Source organism: Cynocephalus volans, chromosome 6, assembly GCF_027409185.1.
Source record: "Cynocephalus volans isolate mCynVol1 chromosome 6, mCynVol1.pri, whole genome shotgun sequence".
Classification (NCBI taxonomy): Eukaryota; Metazoa; Chordata; class Mammalia; order Dermoptera; family Cynocephalidae; genus Cynocephalus; species Cynocephalus volans.
In genome coordinates this window covers 126,575,160-126,595,996 of record NC_084465.1, presented here as the reverse complement: position 1 = coordinate 126,595,996, position 20,837 = coordinate 126,575,160, and the positions used below count along the sequence as shown (strand labels likewise).

The following is a 20,837-nucleotide window of genomic DNA, read 5'->3' as shown; positions in this document are numbered from 1 at the left end:
ACTGTGGGCTGCTGTCCGTGACCCTCCTGCTGTATCCCCATGAGTCAGGAGTCTGCTTAACTGTGCCTTCTGGAAGTGGCAGGTGTGGAAAGTGTGCTGGACATGAAGTATGCTACTGTGCAGGGCAGTTCTGTGAGTAATGGGGACACATCGTGCCCACCAGACATGACACCTTCAGCTGCCCTGTCTCCCCTTTCCTCCTGTGTTCCTGATCTCACCATCACAGATGCTGCTGCACATCTCTGCAGCTTCCTCAGCCCCTTCCTTCTACAAGAAACACCACCTGTCAGTCCCCGTCACCCTCTAAGTGGCTTCTACAAATGGGCGGGGGAAGACACACTCGTCCTCGGGGTGGCATGGGCAGCACAAGCCCCAGCTCACAGCTGGACACGTGCAGTCGATAGAGGGAGAGCCCAGGGCAAGGGGCAGTAGACTGAAAGGTTGAGAACATGGGCTGATGGTCAGCAAGACACAGGCTGGAGCAGCAGAAGATGACTCCTCCCCCCACATTGTTTTATTTGCTCCTGTTTCCTGCAAGTGCCTCTGGGATTCCCAAGATGGTACATGTCTTTGTGGCTCTGTAGTTTTCAAAAGGCACTAAAGGGATCGATGGAAAATTACTGATTCCATATTTAGGAAGTGCCAACTGTGAAAAGTGCCAACTTAAAAAGTATGGGATTGGAATTGCTCCTCAAAGCACCGCTCATGTGTCACGATTGTCTTTCACCCCAATAATCATGGGTCCAGGGTGAGGCTGGGGCTGCGTTGACACAGGTGTGGACATCCACTGGCAGGTTCCCTGGGTCTCACATACCAGGCCCACTGCATGTTTGTGAATGAACAAATGATTAAATCTAGCATTCACCTGAGCTTACAAGGAAACGTATGAAAATGGCTTCAAGTATTAAGAGATGGAAATTTAATGAGCTTATCTGCTCTCTTTCTCATTATAATTTGGAGTGGTTACTGCTTGGGACCATGAGGGTTTACCATACAATAAAAGGTACACTGCAAATATTTTGGTAGTCATGGTTATTTCCTATTTTTAACATGAATCTGCAAAGAACCAGGTTGCTGTCACTTTTTATTAGCCTTTATGCTTTCTTAAAAAAAAAAATAAGTGCACTAAATCATTTAATGGCAAAGAGACACAACCCAAAATACCAGGAAAAAAAATAATAAAAAGCTCACTCCGTTATTCTTAATTTAACCATGGAGTTTTCAGGGTGTTTTTCTCTGTACTTGCATCCTGGAGAAGGATTCTACTTCCATGCACCTTTTGCTATCTTGGCACTGATGTGATAATGTGGAATGGAATCAGACTCTCCTGATCTAATAGCAGAATTACGTGCTGTAATTCCACTCCCCAGCGTCAAGGTTATTCATGCCTGGGATCGTTCTGTGGCAGTGGGAGATGTGCCATGTCTGGGGGGACAGGACTTTGCTTACCCGCTTTGGGGTGTTTTGAGCAGCTCTGACCTGAGCGGACCTGACGTCTCCCAGGTGGAAGCAGCCCCTGCTGGGCATAGCCCTTCGGGGACGGCTGCTCTCCTCCCAGGTGTTTTCTAGCATGGCCTTTACTCTCCATAGGGTGTTTGGACAGGTTTTTGCCCAACGGTGACTTTGCAGTGATTTGTACATTGTGGGCCTTGAGCTTGGGGGTCTTGAGGGTCCGTGTTCTTTGCTGGTCTTCCACACTCTGGACAGGCAGGTAGGCAAGGTCTGGGGAGCTGTCTTCATGCCTGGGGGGTGAATTTGCACATAATTGTCTCTTGGTTCACAAAATGAGACTAATTTTATGTATTACCCAAAAGTCCAGAGGAGTTGACTCTTTTAGGTAAGTGTGATCAGGAAGTTGGAATTTAATTCTTGAATGAGATAATCAGTATGGGAATGTGCTTTTCATTTGGAATGGAAATAAGAATGGCAGGGAAGTTGAGGGAAAGTCCCAGTAATAGGGTTTAGATAAAAAGTTTGATAAGGGCTTCACAGTTTATCAGGAGTATATAGAATCTTGGTAAAACAAACAAACAAAAAACCAGATAAGACTCTTTCTTGAAAGCCATTAAAAAGTGGACTAAACATGCAGACCACATTCTCTGTGTAGAGAGAGGTCCGGCAGATGCAACCTGATCAGAGAAGTGTTTCTGAGTTTTCTTGGAATTATTTTTCTCTGTCATCTGTGCATAAGCATAGTTAGTGGTCATCAGTTTCAGGGCTCCTGCCACTTCCTCCTCCTGGGCAGTCAAGTGGCTGTAAGTGAGAGATGCGGATGACTGACTGTGGTTTGCTGCTAACTTCAAGAGTATGTGCCTTGTAGCCCATGATTCCATTTCTTTTTCTCCCTCACAGGAGTTTTATTTTGTTTTTTAAATTGTAAATCTGACTCCCTTTCTTCGTGTATGGTTCCGCGAATTTTATTGTGCTTATTTGCCAGCCACTTATCCACTTTATCGAAGTGTCCGTGCGAGTCTTTCCCAATCTTTTAACTGGAATCTTGTTGCCCTTTGTTGGAAATGTGGTTTGAAAGTATTTTTCCCAGTTAGCAGCTTGGTTTTCATTCTCTTAACAGTTACCTTTTACAGAACAAATTTTAAAATTTTAATTAATTTTTTCTCTTTTATGGCTTATACTTTTAGTGTCATATTTTACGAATTCTATGCCTAACCCAAGGTCAGGAGGATTTTGCCCTGTGTTTTTTTGAAATGTTTTATACTTTTATGTTTTATGCTTAGATTCGTCATGTAAGTTTTGTACAAGGTGTGAGGCTCAGGTTAGGATCCCTACTTTTGCATGTAGGTGTCCCATTTTTCCAGCACCATGTTGAAAAGACTATCCTTTCTCTATTTAACCTACTTGTATCTTTGTCAAAAATCAGCCCTATTTGTGTGACTCTATTTCTGGGCTCCTTTCTGATCATTCATCTGTTCCTCCACAAACACCACATTGTTTGATTGTTGTAGCTTTATAGTAAATCTGAAAACCAGGCAATGTGCTTCCTCCAACTTTATTCTTTGTCAAAATTTTTTGGCTATTCTAATTCCTTTGTCTTTTCATATAACTTGTAGAATTAGCTGGTCGGTACACAAAAACATTGAGGGTTCTTTTGACTTTTCAAGTGAATTTGTGCACAGGAAGCCTTGACGTGTTTGCTGAGGTATTCCTGCAGCACATTGGTCTCACAAAAGGTTGTAATAGTTGTACAAACTTATCTAAAGTAACTTTACTTATTATATACATCATTGGGTGCGCTATTTACCCTCACCCCCCACCAGGGATTCATGAAGTCTGAATGACGCACTGTGAAGTGCGGGGAGATCCCTGACTCACGGTAGATGCTTAGTCTCTCCTGCTTTCCCCAGCTCTTCTCTTCTCTGGCCTTTGTCCCCTCCCAGTCCAAAGAACAAAACTCTAGTGTCTCCTGCTCTTTACAGGAGAGTGGGCGGTGGGAGGTGGGGGGCCTTGGATGACATGCAGTCCAAGGAGAGCCCGCGTGAAGGGCAGGGCCCCTGGATCCCATCCCCATCTCAGCTCCTAAATTTCTAGCCAGAAATAATGAAGATGGTTTCCATCGTCCCTACCTGCCCCTTCCCACTCTGCTGCCACCACAAAAAGAAACAAAACATCCAAAAAACCCAGCTCACTGGTGAGACTGGATGTCTGCAGAACTGAGTGAGCCTTCAGAAACAGTGGCGGCTCTGTTTAATGTTTAAGTGGTCTCCTCAAGATCTGTCTGCCTACAGAGTGGGGCTTGCTTTTTCTTTTTGTATAAAGGAGGGATATCTAAATCCCAGAAAACAGTAAAAAGGTTGGGAGCAAGTTATTAAAGCAGTTTTGCCTGAGCTGCCATATTTCAGTCTTCTGGAGTGATGGCGAGGATGACCACGGGGTGTCTCAGGCCATGTGCAGCCGCATCCTGCTCCCATAAGGACCTTGAGGGGATGGGGCTGGCCTCACTGCAGCGGGACAGGAAAGCTCCCGCTCAGAGCCTCCTCACTGCCTGCACAGCACACCATAGCAGCACTTTGAAATTTTTAAAAAGTTCCATTAGGATTCTTATTTTCAAGATCTTCAGGAAGTTCTAACACCAGGTTACTTTATTTTAATATCAGAAGCTCATTTTCAAGTCTGGTGCACAGTAGCACAGACCTCTGTCAGTCACTGTCTCTTGCTCTTTTTATCATTTTGTTTAGGATGGAATTAGCTCCAAACAAGCGACTTTCTTTAATTCCTCCTACAATTGAAGTTCTTGACATACTGGAAAGAAAAGCTGCAGGGGACAGATGAACGTATTAAAAAAGAAAAATCAAAAGAGTAAAACTTCAAATGACCTTGGACCTGACCGGCTAGAGGAAGGTTCTAACACAGCATGCGGTGGTGTGTTTAGAACATGTATCATCTTTTATGCCATCGACTAAGTGTTTAAGGAGCCTTATGGTCACTCACTCACATAAATGTGAAAATCCCAAATCATGCTAATTTGTCATTCTTTGAATAAGCTGTGCTGATTTTATAGCCCTAGAGCAGGTTGTGTGTTCATCCTAATTACCGTATTTAAAATATAATTATAGAATTTAAATTTCTAAGTTTTACACTGGAAGTAATGGCACAAGCCTGAGAAAAGCTGAATAGTGATAAATCAGCAGTTTTAGGAGGGACTTGTAGGCCTTGTTAGGAGTTTGGTCTCAATCCTAAAAGCAGTGAGATGCCTTTGACGTGTTTTAGATAGAGGTCACACGATCACGTTTCCGTTTTTGTAAGACATTGTCCTGGGTGCCATGTGGAAACTGGCAGAGGGACTAGGTGTCTGCAGACCAGAGCTGCTGGTATCTGGAATCCATGGAGGGGTCAAAGAAAAGCACCTGGATTCAGGGATTTTGCCTTTCTTCAGAGTTTCTGGTATTTCTGAGCGTCTGTTTCTCTGGCCCCTTTCCCCCCATGTGGCACATCTGACCACGTAGCAGGTCTGTTTCCACGAGTCTTCCCGTCCACCCGAAGGCCTGCCCCAAGTTTGAATATACAACAGGGATTGAATAAGTACTTGCTGGATTTTTTAAACATTTTCTTACATGCTTCATGCTTTCTGAGACGTTTCACATTCTGTGTCTTTGATCTTTTCAACTGTGGGAGAAGGTAGGTGCATGTTACCACATGTATTTTGTCAATGATGAAAACGAGAGCAGACTGGCTGTGGCCCATCCAGGACCAGCTGTGTTCAGTTTGCCCCGGGGTGAGCCTGCCTACTCCCACCCCTGGAGTAGGTGCATGCGCATGCAGCAGCTGCCCTAGGCCTGATGGCTTCTCTCCAGAGAAGAGAAAAGCAGTTTGTCACAAAGAGAAGCTAGAACACGAGCCCCAGGTCTGCAAGAGAGGGAGAGTGGGTTTGGGTGCTCCCCAAACCTTATAAAGCCATCGGCTCAGGAGAGCTGCCCATGAAGGCTCCTGACAGCCATGAAATTCCAAACATGGAAATGATCGCTTTGTTATATAAAGCATTTGCTCCAGCATTAAATAATAAAATAAACCCCTGACACCAGGAATGGAAACCATCACTGTTAAGCCGGTCCGTTTATTCAGAGCTAATCCCAGCTGTGGAAGTGGCCCCATGACACACACATCTTACCCCAAGGACCGTGTGGCTCCCTGGGTTTCCATGTCTTGAGCCAGATGTCTGCAGGACTGGCTGGCTCTGCTCAAATTCCAGTGATGTCCGAGCTTGCCAGCGTGGCCTGAGCCAGGATGCAGAAGCAGGAGCTGAGTGTTCTCCATCACCTCAACCTTCACATCTGCTGAGCCAGCTTTTACTTCTAAGACTTAGGTGTTGCCCTGAAACTCTGACTGCAGTAGGACTGAGGAAGACAATTCCTCCTTTGGGGGCATGGAAGACTGATCTCTTCTGTCTCAGAGTGTGATTCGACCTCATACTGGCAGCTTTGCTTTAAGTTTATGACTCGTCTGTAAATCTCTTTTCTTGTAAAAGAACACATGGCAACTTTAATTTCTACTGTGGAAATTTCAAGCCTTAAGGAACTTCTTTGAGAATAATAATATAAGTAACATTTTTCACGAAGTAGAACGTGTTTCACAAGGTCACTTTATTTTCTCCTCACAGAGGTCACAGTTTCTGTATTTACTTTTCTGTCCCACATTCTTATTCCTAAAATGAAAAGGGGGTTCAGTAAATGGGAATCTTGAGTATTGAAGCACAGAAAATGTGCTATTTGGAATTTCATATAGAAAATACTCAAGCAAGGGATTCCATGGTTCCTGTCTGTTAACATTCACGACCACTTTTTAAGGAGCAGAATTCTTTAGACGCAGCATCTCAGTGGCTTGTCCTGTTGATTGGAATTGACTTCAAAATATCCTTGAATGGAGTTCCTTTAGCTTCCAGATTCAGAGGATATTAATTAATCTGCTCTGAGCAGGGATGTGCCTTGTGGAGTAATGGGTGTGAAAGGAGGCCTTGCTTGGAGATCTGAAGTGGAGGACCACTTGTGACCTTTGTGCCTTTAATGCACATGGTTTCACCTGAAGTCCCTGTGCTTATCACAGACCCCAGTGAGGAGGTGAGAAGAGGAGCAGCCGACTGATCTTGGGTCTGAGCTAATGCGAAGTGGAGGAAAAACACCACGTGTTTTCAGGTGCACTGGGCATCCGCAGCGATGCTGTGAGTTGACTTGTTAGTTAAGCCCTGGACAGAAACCAAGGAGGTGTTCTAGGAGGGAGTATTTGTGTACAGTCAGCCAGCTAGTGTCTGTATCCCTAACATCTATATATCCATCTATCAGTCAATCATCTATCCATCATCCATCCATCTGTCGTCTGTATCTATCATATATCAATCGTCCATCGTCCATCTGTTATCTACCTATCGTCAGCCTATCATCATTCTATATCAATCATCTATTATCCACCTGTCGTCTATATCTACCTGTTACCTGTCTATACATCTATCTTTATTATTTATTAGCACAAATGTATCATTGGTTGCTTCAAAAAAAAGATAGAACATAAAAGCCCCCTGCTAGAAAGTTTGCTTCCATAAATTTGCAGTGAGACTTTGTCATATTTAATCTGTTGGAACTCTACCAGATGCTAAAGTAGTTACAGAGTTAAAAATATCTGGACTTTCTCCATGAGAAAGAAAAACTAGCCAGAGTATTTTCAGCCCTGATGCTTTGGGGGGCTGAATGAACCTGGTCCTAGTGCCACAGACACTGGTCCTTTCAGGTAACACGCCAGTCAAGCTGTTGATAACACTCACTTTGATAACAGAACCATTGTTGACCTTCCCCTGCCCTTTCCCCCACATGGTTACTAAGCAGTCAAATAATCACCCTGTGTCTGCCTTGATTATCAGTGATGCTTCTGTGTAGTCTTTTTATCTGCAGGTCTCTCTGTGTCAGGGAGAGATGTTTGTGTTCGCTGCTGGCTTGTGTGAGTAAATTCATCAGACTCAGTTCTTAGTGTGTAAATTCAGTTCTGTGGGACATGGTCTCTTCCACGAAGGCATCTCAGTCTGGTTTTAAGAATAAGCCACACACATGCATTACAAAAATAAACCGTAAGCAACAGATGTAAGAACAGCATCCGTGGTTTGTGCAGACTTCCGTGCTGTGGGAGCCCAGAGCTGCAGGTGTTGTCCAGGCTGGGTGGGGTCTGGGAGAGAGCAGAGCGGGAACAGGTTGGATTGTCCTTGAGAGAGGATGGGTGGACACCAATGCACCAGTCCGACTAGAGCAGGGAAGTTCCAGGTGCGGTTTTCATGAAAAAAAGCTCTGTTGTTGGACAACCTTTTTTCTTTAGGTCTGTGGTCATGGGCAATGAACATAAATGCTGTGTGCGCCCCAGCCTTTCACCTGTGAAATCAGTCATTGTGAGGACCTGGGGAGATTGTTGAGGACATTCCAGGCTGAGCTGCAGCTTCTCAGCTCTGCTGCTATGGCACCTGCGGCACCTGTGGGCTGTGAGCTGCTAACTGTGGGACAGGACAGCCAGGGGCTGGGCGAGCCTGACCCTGATCTAGGTGAAGGGCTTGCGTGCAGAAGTTCTTCAGCAGTCTCTCCCTTTCTTTCCTGGGTTTGCCAAGAGATGAGAGTAACCGGGATTTCTTTTCCTTTTTTTGTGTGAATTACATATATTATTTTTTGTATTTTTTTATTATCATATTCATTATTACAAATTGTAATTATTCTTTATGTCACTTAACCAGCCAGTCACTCCCCACTGTATGTCCCTCAACCCACCTCCCTGCCTCCCCTCCATCTCTAGTATCCTTAGGTTTGTTCTCTCCTTTTGAAAGTTCAACATATTATTGTGGTTTCTTCCGTCCAAATACCACATGTCCTCAACCTGGCATTTCTTAACGTCTTGTCTGGAAATTTGCTCTGCTGCTTGCTTAGTGGCATGACTTAGAATCAAACCACATAAAGCACTTCCTTTGAATTATCAAGTTCTCTTTATCCAGCCCTTCTTACTCTGGGGTTTAGGTCTGAATCCAAGATGAGGAACCTCCTGTAGCATCTCCCCCTTTAGGCAGGGAGTCCTGGCTCCAGGGGAATGTGCTTATTTTCTTTGAGGCATAAGGTCTTAGCAATCTGAGCTTTCCAAAGTGAGAAAGTTCAACATCGTTTCCTTTGAAGTTGGTCTACTCTGAAAATTAAGGGAAGAACTCCCACCCCCCAATTAAATGTTCAATTGAGAAATTAATCAAACCTGAGCTGAATTGGGTGTAGAACAAAATGTGAAATGAGGCTAGGTTTTCCCAGGGCTGGGGCTTGATCGTACAATTGTGCAGAGCAGCTGCGAGACCAGGAAGCAGGGAACAGCCAGGATGGTGGACAGGAAAGGACCCAAGTGTGTCCCTGGGCTGACGTGGCATCCTGTCCTGAGCCAGAGCTTGGTGCTCACCACCATGACCCCAGGTGCAGCTGTCACTCTTGTTCCAGTTCCCATCTTGCATTTCCATCTGGGTGTTCCTTCAGTCCAAGGAGCAGGCGTGGTTTTGAATTTTTAAAATGCTGAGCAGGAGACACAACGGATTGAGCAGCAATACAGTAGGCATGGAAGGAGGGTTAGGGGAGAACCACAGGAAGGATGTGGATCACTTGCTTGTGGGGGGGGGGGCTCGGGGTCACTGCCTTTTCAGATCCCCAGGGGCCGGGCTGGTGGGATTGGGGAGGCTGCTTCTGCTGTGCCTTCTGAGGGCAGAGTGACTCACCCTTGCTCTGAGCAGGAAGGGGAGCTTAGGCCTGCCAGAGCTGCCCCAGCCTCCGGGACTTGATTCCTTTTTATTTTCTAATTCCACCCTCAAACGTGTTGGAATGAAGCTGCTGGGGTCCATCACTGGCCGACCAGTCCCCTCTCATTGACAGGCCTGTGCTCCCACTGCAACTTGGCAGAGTGGCCGGGCTTTGAGATTTTATTTCCTCTGCAGAGAGTGTGTTTTATTTTGTTCCCTCTCTGGTGGTGTTACAGGTGTAGTAGTCTGCAGAGAGAAGTCAGAAGGGTGGACCTCATGACCAGCTTCCTACACAATGTCCTTCCCTGTTTTCGATTCCAGAATGTGCATGTGCATGTGGGGTGTTTCTGTTGCAAGATTTTGGACACTCTTTTTAAAATGGAGTTTAACGGGGCATTTCCAAAGCAGCTGAGCAGCCTCGGTGGGGGCAGCTAGTGGGGCAGGTGTAAAGTCTTGAGTACAGCAGCAGGGTGGGTGTGAAGTCTCTAGTACAGCAGCGGGTCAGGCTTGACATTTGCACCAACCCCTCATGGACGGTGGTGGCTTATGTACACTTAGCATCAGAAACACCCACTGATCACCGGATGCGTATTCTGTACCTTCTCTTGCTAGCAGCTCCATGTTTAAAATCTGGTGGGCATCTCGCCGGGGCAGACGGGCTGTCGCAGCATCAGCCACGAACATCACCAGAAAAGGCAAACTTACCAATCTGTGTATACATCACAACCTTTCATTTGTTTGCTGTATTTTTATTGAAACGAATTTTTAGCTCTTCAAGGAATGATGGTTTGATAAGGATATTAGAAACAACAATTTCACAGATTCCAAAAAACTTCAGTGGCAAAATCAGTATTCTCTGTGCATTGGAGCTTGTAATTGGAAGAGGCTATCCCATGTTGATAGAGGTTATTTGTCCCACACACTTGGTGGCTTAGCACTTGGGAAGAATGTGAACACGGTCTCCACCTCCCTTGCTTTCTGTGTGTGAATCTTGGGCTTGAATATTGTGATTCTCGTGTGAACAAAATCAGCACTTCCCTCACATATTTGGATTTCAGTAGGTCCTGTGTTCTTTTGCTTTGCTTTATTGGATGTTTCCATTGGTTTTAGTCATTTATTTTTCTAAAATACCGTGGCAGTTTAAAGTCCTCGTGACTGACATGCCTGCTTAGCAAAAATCTCACTAATGGAAGAAGATGCCCCCCAGTAATGGTGTCAGCCAGCGCCATGGCTCAGGCAGTCGCACAGTCTGCTGAGAGTGGAGTCGCCAAGAGTCAAGCAGGTCACTGGGCTTCCTGTGACTGAGGGGGCAGAGGGTCATCCTGGATCCCATCAGAGCCAAAACCAAGCAGGGAGGGCTGAGGACAAACGTGTTCAGCAGATGAGCTTTATGGATTTAAATGCTGTGGTTTTTCTGTCTGAGCGTGGGGAGGAGTGGTAGACAGTGCTTTCTGTCTAAATTCTAATTACAAAGCAAACAGCAGGTGCAGACACTGTAACTGTATGGCGTCTTCTGCAGTGACTGGTTGGCTCTGTCCATTGGAACCATTCTGAATTATTTTTCCATCTCTTTCAGGTGACATCACACAAAAAGGATACGAAAAGAAGAGGTCAAAATTAATTGGAGCCTACCTTCCCCAGCCTCCGAGTACGTAAACCTTGATGAGTAGCATGAATCACCTGGTCTTAAGAGTTAACTGCAACGTGCTAGAGAAACGAGAGCGGGTCCTTCCTCGTCCAGAATCTGCACCAAGATCGTGTGTTTGACCAGCACACATCTAACTCCTTTGTACAATCACACATGTATTTTGAGAACATAGAAAGCACGATTTTTCTATAAAAGTGCCTAATAAATTTAGCAGGTATTTCATCTATAGGTAGAGATCAATAGCGTACTGATTACTTTATTTATTATTTTTGTTTGTTTGTTTTTTGTACTGATTACTTTAAAATTATATAAAAATTATGAGAACATTTGTGATTTAAGCACGAATTTTGGTTCAATGAGTTAATTATTGCTATTGATTATGGTTTAAATTAATCCAGTGTTTTTGGTGATGTCATTGAGTGCCAAATCTAGAAATGTAGAAAATGATATGATATCCTGCCTAGGATTATGTAATTGTAAAGGTTGGTTGTGTTTTGAGATGTGGTTGTAAGACGTGTTTTATTCATTGCTCAAAAATATAAAGTCTTTTACATGCACAAACTTGTAGAATCTCTGCACTTGGGTTGTGTTCTGTAAATTTCAGAAAAAAGAAAATGATATTAGACTGGAGTCCTAACACCTCAGTTGCAGTGTAAGCTCAGTTCAATTTGAGGGTGACCTTGAAATTTTGCTAGGCTTTAGGAATGGCTTAAAGCTAATGTAAGCAATTTTTTCCTCAAGAAAAAAGGATAGTAATATCAACCTTAGAGGTGAAAACTGAACTCCCCAGTTCTCACTGTTGAAACAAGGTTTCAAAGGGGTTAAGCGTGCAAGTGTACCCTGCACACATGACAGCTCCATCCCTGAGGCTCTGGCGCACACGGTGGTGTGTTTAGCATGGTAAGGAGCGTCCTGGGGCTCATGTTCCAGGAAACTGTGTTTTTAGTTTTGTTTTTATTTTGTGTGCTTTTCTGTCTTTCCTTAATTTCTAAGACAGTGGATGTAAAGCTGGGCCTGTTTGCATAGGGTTTTGTGGTGGTCTAGCTTATGAATGGAAGGGAACCCTGTTCTATCTGAGACAAGAAAAGGTGAACGGGTTGAAACCCACGTGTGAGAGGCTTCAGGGCAAGTGTGAGGCAGATCAGACAGGGTCCTCCCGTCTCTCTCGTCTCCGGACGGAACTGCGGTGACGAGGCCATTCTGGTGCCTGTCAGCCCTGCAGGAAGCTGGTGGGCTGTGTGTGGGTGAGTTTAGTTTAGTTTCCGTGCCTTCCCAAACAAAAGTGAAACAGAAGCAGTTCCTCGCGTCCCCGAGGATGGTCTGGAGACGCTGTGGTGGCCCCTGCGGGGGTCACAAGCCGCATGTGGCCATTGGTGGTCTGTGCTCTCCTGCATGGCAGCTCTGCTCAGCGCTGTAACAAATTTAAAAAAAACTAAAGTTTGAATTAATTAGTTTTTTTTCAACTTGTTACAGCAGCGAATGGAGCTGCCGTGGTTCGGTGTAGACTGCAGCACAGTGAAGGTGCGACGAGAAGACCGTTCCGCTCTGCCCACATCGGGGTGTGCGACGTCCGAGAAGCCGCGGCCCGGGAGCGGGCGGCCAGCGCCACAGGGAACCGGCCTCTGTTTTACTTTCGTTTCGGTGAGCGCTGCTTTGCGGAGAGGGAGAGACCCCCCAGCAGGGTACACATTTGACCACGGGCCAGCCTCCTGACACCGTTCCACACAAAAGCGCAGGGCAAGGCCTGGGGGACCAGCAGAGACCCTTCTCCAGAGAGCCCGAGCCTCAGTGCTCCTTAATCACCCAGCTTATCACAGACCCCAGACACTGATCACCCCTGAGCCAGGCCCAGATCTGTGTATTTTCTGTGAAAATGGAATGTTCTGTTTTATTTCTCAGTTGGGACCCAACTTACAAAACACTTGAGAGAAGAATGTACGACAGACTTTAAAACTGCTGGTCTTCAACTAACTTTTGTCCTATAGCCAAAGACCTGGGGAGAGAATGAACCTTCGAATCGTGGGTGCTCACACCTGCCATAGGGAGTGACTCTGACACCCACAACTCTGTTGCATTTCTGTCTCCAAAGAGAAAGTTATGGGTCTTTGAAATAGAAAAATGAAACTGATTAATCATAGAGTGTATTCTTAGAGGTAACAATCCTATCCAGAGGTGGAAATTACTTTGGCGGACCATGTTTTGAATATGAGAAGTGTTAAAGGCAAAAGGTGAGTGCAGCAGCACCTTTCAATAGAGTAAGAAATTAAGCGTTTGTAAAGGCTTTTCTTACTACGGTTGGCCACCAGGATGTCCAAAGAGGTGGCCCTGTCCTCCTCACTTGGCTCAGGCTTTTGTGTCCGTCCAGCGCCGTGGCCTCACAGGAAAGCATGGAAGAGCTGACAGTGGGTGACAGTGGCAGGGGGCAGCAGGGTCCGTCTGAGAGTTTATCTGATTAGAATATGATGAGGATAGAACTTGCTGGGAACGTGGGTCTGTCGGGCTCAGCGAGACCCCAGTTCCCATGAGGAAGGCGTCTGTGTCAGGGTTGGGGCTCAGCTCCAGTTCTCTCTGCGAAGATGCTGCTGGTGATCCAGCCTCGTCATGCGTGGCCTTGTTCTCTGGGAAGCAATAAGTGAAGCAGATGTTTCTAAAGCAGAGAATTCTTTCTTGACTGTCTCCATGTGGGGAATAATTCTTTTCGTGTAGGATCCTTATGGAAAACATCTTGTTCTCTTTTTGGTCACCCCTGTATTACCATACACTTTCCGTAAGGGTTTGGTGTTTCGAAGACCCTTACTTCTTTTTTTATACACGTTATTTTTATTTACCAGAGAAAATGTTAAAATTTCTCCAGAAAGTCTTATAAAAATATTTCTTAGATGTTACTTGGGACACATGATTCAGCAAAAGGACCAGAGCCCCTGAGCCGCGGTCCCTTCCGGGAGGGCACTGAAGATGCTTAGGGGCAGGTGGCTATTCTGGGATCTCAACAGTGAGTCAGGTGCCAACCAGAAGGTACATGGTCTCCAGTGAGCGCCACGCTGAAGCTTAGCTAGGTCAAGATGAGAAGTGTGGCAGAAGGGAGGCAGAGACATGGAAAATGCACATGTGGAGGAGGAAAGGGGTCATGAAGAGTAGACTGGAAGTCACGTGTGGGAGAAGATTTCGCCCAGCAGCTCCTCGTTCGGTGCTCTCAGACACATGCAGATTTTCAGCTGTGCGGTGTCTCGTTCTAAATCACCCTTCATTAATCTCTAGACCAGATTAAACCTGTAAAAATAGAAAACAAAATCCACCATTCAGCACTCTCTTCAGGGGTATCTTAATAACTTGGTGTCAACTTTTACAATGAGTCTTCACTGCTTTTATGTCACAGACCACGGCAATGTAAAGTAAAGTTCCAGTGTTCCATAAATAGGGACACTCCTTGCCCAGATCCAGCTGCTGTTTCTCATGTGCATTAGCTAGGCACTACTTTTTACATGACTGTCCCTGAGATTCTTCTCAATTCTGAGCGATTTGTGTAGACCTCTTGTTCTTCTCCAAGTTCAGCTGCTCTTCCTCAATGCTAGGCAGCCTCTCACTCAGTTACGTGTTAAGGATTCTCTGTGGCTGAGCAATTTCCAGACCATGTGGACTTGGCTGGCGGGAGTCAGCGAGTCTTCCTTCTTTCCTTACCATTCCCTGCAATCCAGGGAGTGGCCCTTCTGGGAGAAGAGGCCTCTAGTGGCTAATGTGAGCTCACCCTTGGTCACACGTGTGTCCGCCAGAGGCTGCGGGGCCCCTCCTGGAGCGTAGCTTCTTGCTGCATGTGGAACCTCCTCCAGCCCTTCCCGCTGTGGGCTCCCCAGGTGTTCATGCTGCTTTCCGCGTCGCACACTCTGCACGTGCTGTACCCTTTGTGCCCAGGTACTGTTTAAAGCTTGGAGCAAATGCCACTTCTCAAGGATTTCTTGTGGGTCCTACTGCAGACTCCATGACGGTGGGTGGGTGGTGGTTGAAAATGTCAATGCCTGCCCGCCCACTGCAACAGGTCACAAATGGCTGGAGGACACATGGTCTCCCGCACACAGCACATGGACCTTGGTCAGGTACTTGCTGGGTGGATGGCGGTGGACGGGGAGTTCTGTCCACTCAGGAGCATGGTCCAGTCATGTAACTGCACGCAGTTCAGGAGGCAGAGCTGACCCAGACCCACCTCGTGCAGGGCATGGAGGCACCTAGAGAGCAAAGATCATCAAGGATGGCCCAGCCGAGGTGCATGTGGGCACTCAGCACAGCGCATGGACCCACGACACCCAAACCACCAGGCAGACAGAGGCCTCCCACTGCTTCAGGTCCTCTCTGCGAGTACAGTTTCACTTTTGTTTCTGGTTTGGATAAATCTAAATGGCACATGGTCAAGTGCTCATCAATGACTGGAATATCAAAGGACACCATGATTTTGAATGTCAGCACTTTCCAACCACTGGAATTTTATTATTTTTTTTTAGAACTCAGTTTGAACATCTCAGTACTTGACACTGCAACTGGAGATAAGCCGTCTGACATGAATTCTCTTATGGGGAGTTACCCACCTTGGCCCCCCGCTGTGACCGACCCAGAGAGAGCTTTATCCAAAATCCCACCCCAGACTTTTCTGCTGGGTTCTGAGGGTGAATGCTGCCCATGGTTGGCAAGTTTAGCATTTGGGGTTCTGCACTTTGGCCACATACAGAACGAAAACCTTCTTATCTTTTGTTTAAGGAGGCAATCTGAGTCAAATGCTACTTTGTTTCATCTCGTTCAGATAAGTGTTTATGTCAGTCCATCTGATCTTCACACTGGCAGCTGCTGGCTTCTTGGTGGCAGGCCCACAGTTTGGTTCACATCTTCATTCTACCACAAGAATGACAATCTTGCGACCCAAGTGCAGCTTCTCCTGGACGCAGGGCAGGTCTCCCAGCACATGAGATTTCCCTGGTCCCAGGCAGATGTCCTCAGCTAAGGAGTCATGCCATTTGCACATGACAGGTGGTGCAATGCAGGGTGAAGGGCCCAGAAGAGGAGAAAGAGGAGTGATCACTTTGGCGTTGCCTGTCTGTGGCTTGGCATGAATTCTTTCCAGATTGAGTTGCCACACAGAAGGCAAATGGCCTATGTTCTAGGCAAGCTGTGTCTGGATCAGACGGGAACAACATGCTGCTCTCAGTGACCTAAGACATTCCACACACATAGCTGTTAGTTTGACCAGATGAACGCCCTGTGATGTCCTCATCCCAGTTACCAGTAGTTGAGGGGACCCTGCTGAGCCCTCTTCTGAGTTTGAGCGGAGAATGGCACCTGCTTCAGAACAGCTCCTGTGGCTTTTGTGAAAAATCTGTGAGGTGTAAGAAATATGCAGAAACTTGAAGCCCCCATCCTGATGATGAAATCGTCATCTTCGATGAGCACAGGCCAAAGGTCAGGATGGTGGAATCAGATGCAGATGTCAGACTCTTGAGTTCCAGATCTTTTACATTTTTCCAGTCCATGAGTCCCTAATCAAATTAAAATATTATAATGGCAAAGGTCTGTGTTCATGGAAATAATGCCACAATTCAAGAATGAGGTTCGTTTTCATTGATGTAGGTGGTAAGGTGCGTATGGGGAGACTTTAGTCTTTTTGTTGTGGGCTGCTCTCCTCTGTGTAAATACAAAGCAAATATAGTCAGTTTCTCATCTGTGCATATAATTGTACTGTTTACTTTCTGGCAAAGTCCTTGATTGCACTTATTTTAAAAATAAATGATGCTGCATATGAGCACTATACAGAGAGCGTAATTAGGTACTAGAGGAGAATGGGACCAGATTCAGAAACTATTTTTGGAAAGGCTTGAAACGTGGAAATATCCCCAGCAATTTCACTAAGCACCTAAAGTGGGTCTTAAGTGCACCACAGCCCTGCAGTGGCGTCTGCAGAGCCCTGCGCTCCCACAACACTGCACACGTGTTCTTGGGGAGGAAGAAGGCCAGGCCAGGGGGAATGGGGTCACAGAGTCCTGCACTGGGGGTCACTCCAGGCGAAACATCCTGTCCACACCCCAACGTACAGGGAAACTGAGGTTTAGAGGCAGAGCGATGGGCCCAGGTTTAAACTATGAGAATAAGAAGAGTTTGGATCAAGGTCTTCTCATCTTAAATCCGATATGCCTTTTAAATTTTTCTTCCACATATTCCTCATGATTTCTTTTGAAAATATGTAGAAAACCAAGATTTTCAGTGTATTTCTCTTACTATCTGAATTTAGAAATCCTGTTTTTTTTCCTAGTACGTTTAATATGCTGAACAGCCAGTGTTGTCTGTACTGGCAGGTATTCTTCTGACCTTAGGTATTATTGGGGTCTCGTGTCTGTTTTACCGTAGTGTTACCAAATGCTCGACTGCATTTACTGACTTACCTGAAAGCGATGAACTGTTTAGATGACAGAACCATACCTTTGGGGATCCTTTCTTAATCATGTGCTAGACATGTTTGATTGAAGCTCAACAGAAATGCCTTGTTTGTGTGCTCTCTCCCTTTGATCTTGAGCTGGTTTTCACATGTAGGGGAGTGGGAGAGGGCATTTGATGACGCGAGGGTGCATGGTGTGGACGGGGCAGGAACTTGGGAGGAGTGACTATCTCCATTCCACTTGAACCTGGAGGCACCCGAGGAGGGCACAGCTGGAAAGTGTAAGCTTGGAGGGACCAGAGTCCAGGTGAAGGAGCTTGGGGCTTTGTTCTTGATCAGCAGGATGCAGCGGAAAGACACTGTCAAGGACCTGCATGGACAAAGGTGGGAGATGGCCCTGGGCACTGAGAGGAGTTAGAAGCCGCTGATACAGTGTCAGATGACACACGGCACTGAGCAGAGCAGAGCCACAGATTTCATTAAAGCCTCACAGTGAACTGCAGGGCGGGGAAGAGACAGGCCACAGGCAACTTGGATGCTTCACATCGCAGTGCGTTTGCAAGCCACGTGCAGATGCTTGGTGGTCGCAGGCTGAGCCCGTGGCGGGCCATGTGCCCTGCTTGCCTGGGCTGATCTTTTCCTTTGTGCACCTTGGAGCTCCCGCCTCTGTTTTATTTACAGCTTCATTATAGTTCTAGAGGAAAGATTAAAATCTCACTAATGTTATTGTCCTTGAAGGGTTCCAGCCTCTGTGTGAGCCTTGAAAAGTCACTCACAGGTTCAGAAGCATTTCCCGAGGCCATCCTGCGGGCCAGGAGCTGTGCTGGGCCCCGGCAGGAACCAGACGGAGGCCTCCACCTCGAGGCTCGTAGCTTGTCTGTCTCCGGCCAGGATCCGACAGAACATACCTCTGTGTCAGATGACTTCGACAGCTCTAAGCTGTTCCGTTTCATTTCTGGACAACTACTTGAAATTGTAGCAGTTTCCAAAGTTTCTTGACTTCAGGGGATGAGTCCAGAGGAGAAGTCCCCCAGGTCTGTCTCAGGGGCTGACAGTGTGCACATGCTTGAGGACAGGACACTTGAGGGCTCCACGATGGGGCCCTGTCGCAGGTGGAAAGATGATCACAAGTGGATCCTAAGTCCCACGCACAAGCTGCCTGGGTCACACTTCACTGGTAAAATGACAGCAGCAACAGCACCTGCGTTGTGGTTTTCATGTTGACAGATTAAAGGAGTCGGTAAACGTAGTTGCTTGGACCAGTGCTGTGAAGCATTAGCTATTGCTGATGTTTCCATCTGAAGATGGGAAACTGAGCCCTGAAGGTAAAGGAACTTGCCAAGGTCACAGGCAGTAACTGGAGCTGGAGCAAGGTCTCCACTGCACTGTTCTCCTGTCCATTCATGTGAGATCTGGGCTGACTGGGTGCCTGGCTGCAGCCAGCACGTTAATGCTTGATAAACATGTGTGCGAGAAGTAACTGGCATGACAGCATGTTTGGGGATAGTCACCACCTCCCTGGGATGCCTTCCTTCCCAGTGACCACGTCGCCTCATGCGTCCTCAGCCTGTCTGCCGTGAGGCTTCTGGTCTTTCTGCAGTTCCCCTGAGAAGTGGTTTTCATTCATGGTTCTCCAACCTAAACGTAGTTACAAATGAGTGCCCTCAACAGTGAGAGATGCTAAAGCATAAACAGTGTGTTTTAGCAAGACAGCACCTGTTCCTGCAGCAGCATTTGGGCTGCCCCTTGCAATGGACAGTGAGACACCCTCTCAGTTACCCTGGTCCTTTTTTGGGACAGGCTGAATCGTAATTGGGGGTGCATATTCAACAAACGGTTTTTTCTTTGCCAGAACGTGTCTTTATGCCACCACCAGTCTCAACTGCAATGAGTCGACAGAAGTGAATGAATGGGACATGCGCTAGTACAGAACCAGCACTCTAGCTTCTCGAGATGTTGTGTCACTAGTGACCTGTTGAGCAGTGGCCTATGACTCTGCATAGCATCGCCCATGGGTGCCAAGAAGAGGTCAAGGTACAGCGTAATCCCAGGAAGCATGTTTGAGTGGGTTAGGTAGGGAAAAGTACTGAGATAGAAAGCTGAATATTAAAAAAAAATATATCAGGTCACTGGTTAACTTTGGCCGCTTGAATGTGCATTCATCCCTGCTCCTCCCAAACTGCACCAAAGAAGTCAGTGCACATATAAAGGACCCAAGATGAGAGGCCAGTGGCAGGTGCTTGTAACATGTAAAGTAGAGGAATTATTGGTACCTCATTGAACAATGCGGAGGAAGTCTGTAGCTGAAGAAGCCATGAAAACCAGGGCACCAGCCAGCCCGGAGCCAGAAGCAGGAACAGCGCCCGGGCACGGGGTGCGCCTCCCAGTGCTCCCACGCACGCTTATTCTCTGAGGAAGTGAAACCAGTGAGGCTCCAGATTTGGGAGTACCAGATTGTGCTAAAAACAGGAGATGCTAAACCACAGCACACGTGCTGAAGGGTGAAAGTAGCCCAGCCCCAGAGTGATGAGCTCGCCACACTCAGTCACAGGCAGGAGGCTGGGGGTCTCTTCTTGGATCTGGTGGTGCCCTGCCACAAGAAGAGAAAACCGGCTCACAGCTTCTGGGAATGAAGACGAGACTGTAAAAGTTGACACAGGAGAAAAGACAGATATTACATACAGATTAAAGCATCAGCATGGCACGCCACTTCTCAACAGCAGTGGAAGTAAAAGCAGTGAATGGAAGTAGTTTGCACTGAGAATTCCTATCCAGGCAAAAGGCCCAGTCACATTAGGGTAGAAAGGAAAACTTATTTCTCGTTCGTCCTTTCTGAAGAAGCTACTCGAGGTACTCCTTTAAACAGGTGGATGAAGTCAGAAGGAGCACATTGCAGGATGTAGAAACAAACGACCCACGTGAGGAAGCAGATGCAACTGGGGATGACAGGAACCCCACGTGACAGTCATGCAGCAGGTCTGGGGGCTGATGTTAGAGCAGGGGGTGGGGGGTCTCCAAGAGAAATTTGAGGAAAAGGAAGACTGAACTAGAAATTATCACCAGGTTTTTAGTATTTGACCATGGGGGAGAGAAAGTTTTTCATTTCTGTTGGGGTATTTTGAGAGGATTAGCAATAGTACATTGACAGCCAAGGTAATGAAGAAAATGCAGGTATTAACTTCAGGATCATCAAGCCCTGCAGGATGGGAAGGTATTCGTAGCCTACTGCTGAGCCTGCAGAAAACAGTCTGTACACAACCTGACAGCGGAGCTGTGGAGGACCAGGGTGTGGTGAGGGAGGAGCCATGTGTGGGCTACTGGCACAACTGAAGAGCAGGGTTGTGAGTCCATTTCATAAACACGGATGTGCACGCCAGCCACCAGCTGTTTCTGTATGAGACAGAGTGCTCTGAGATTTCATAAACTGTGTGTCTGGTAAAAATAGGATAACTTGTAGACAGTAACTGGAAGAGGTTGGTAGCTGCAAACCGTTTGGTCATCAAGAACTTTTAATTAGTGATTTTAGTGTTTTT

At 46.6% G+C, this 20,837-nt stretch overlaps 1 protein-coding gene across 5 annotated transcripts in view; it reads left to right on the top strand.

Moving 5' to 3' along the window:
• Positions 1-20,837, top strand: part of DIP2C (disco interacting protein 2 homolog C) — a 392,086-nt gene that overhangs the window by 194,852 nt on the left and 176,397 nt on the right. For 3 of the 5 annotated variants that reach the window (XM_063100476.1, XM_063100475.1, XM_063100474.1), the window contains exons 2-3: positions 10,821-10,892; positions 12,366-12,533. In XM_063100476.1, the coding sequence (XP_062956546.1) occupies positions 10,821-10,892; positions 12,366-12,533 (240 nt within the window). The remainder of the gene's footprint in view (positions 1-10,820; positions 10,893-12,365; positions 12,534-20,837) is intronic. The other 2 variants (XM_063100478.1, XM_063100477.1) reach the window with 1 other exon arrangement.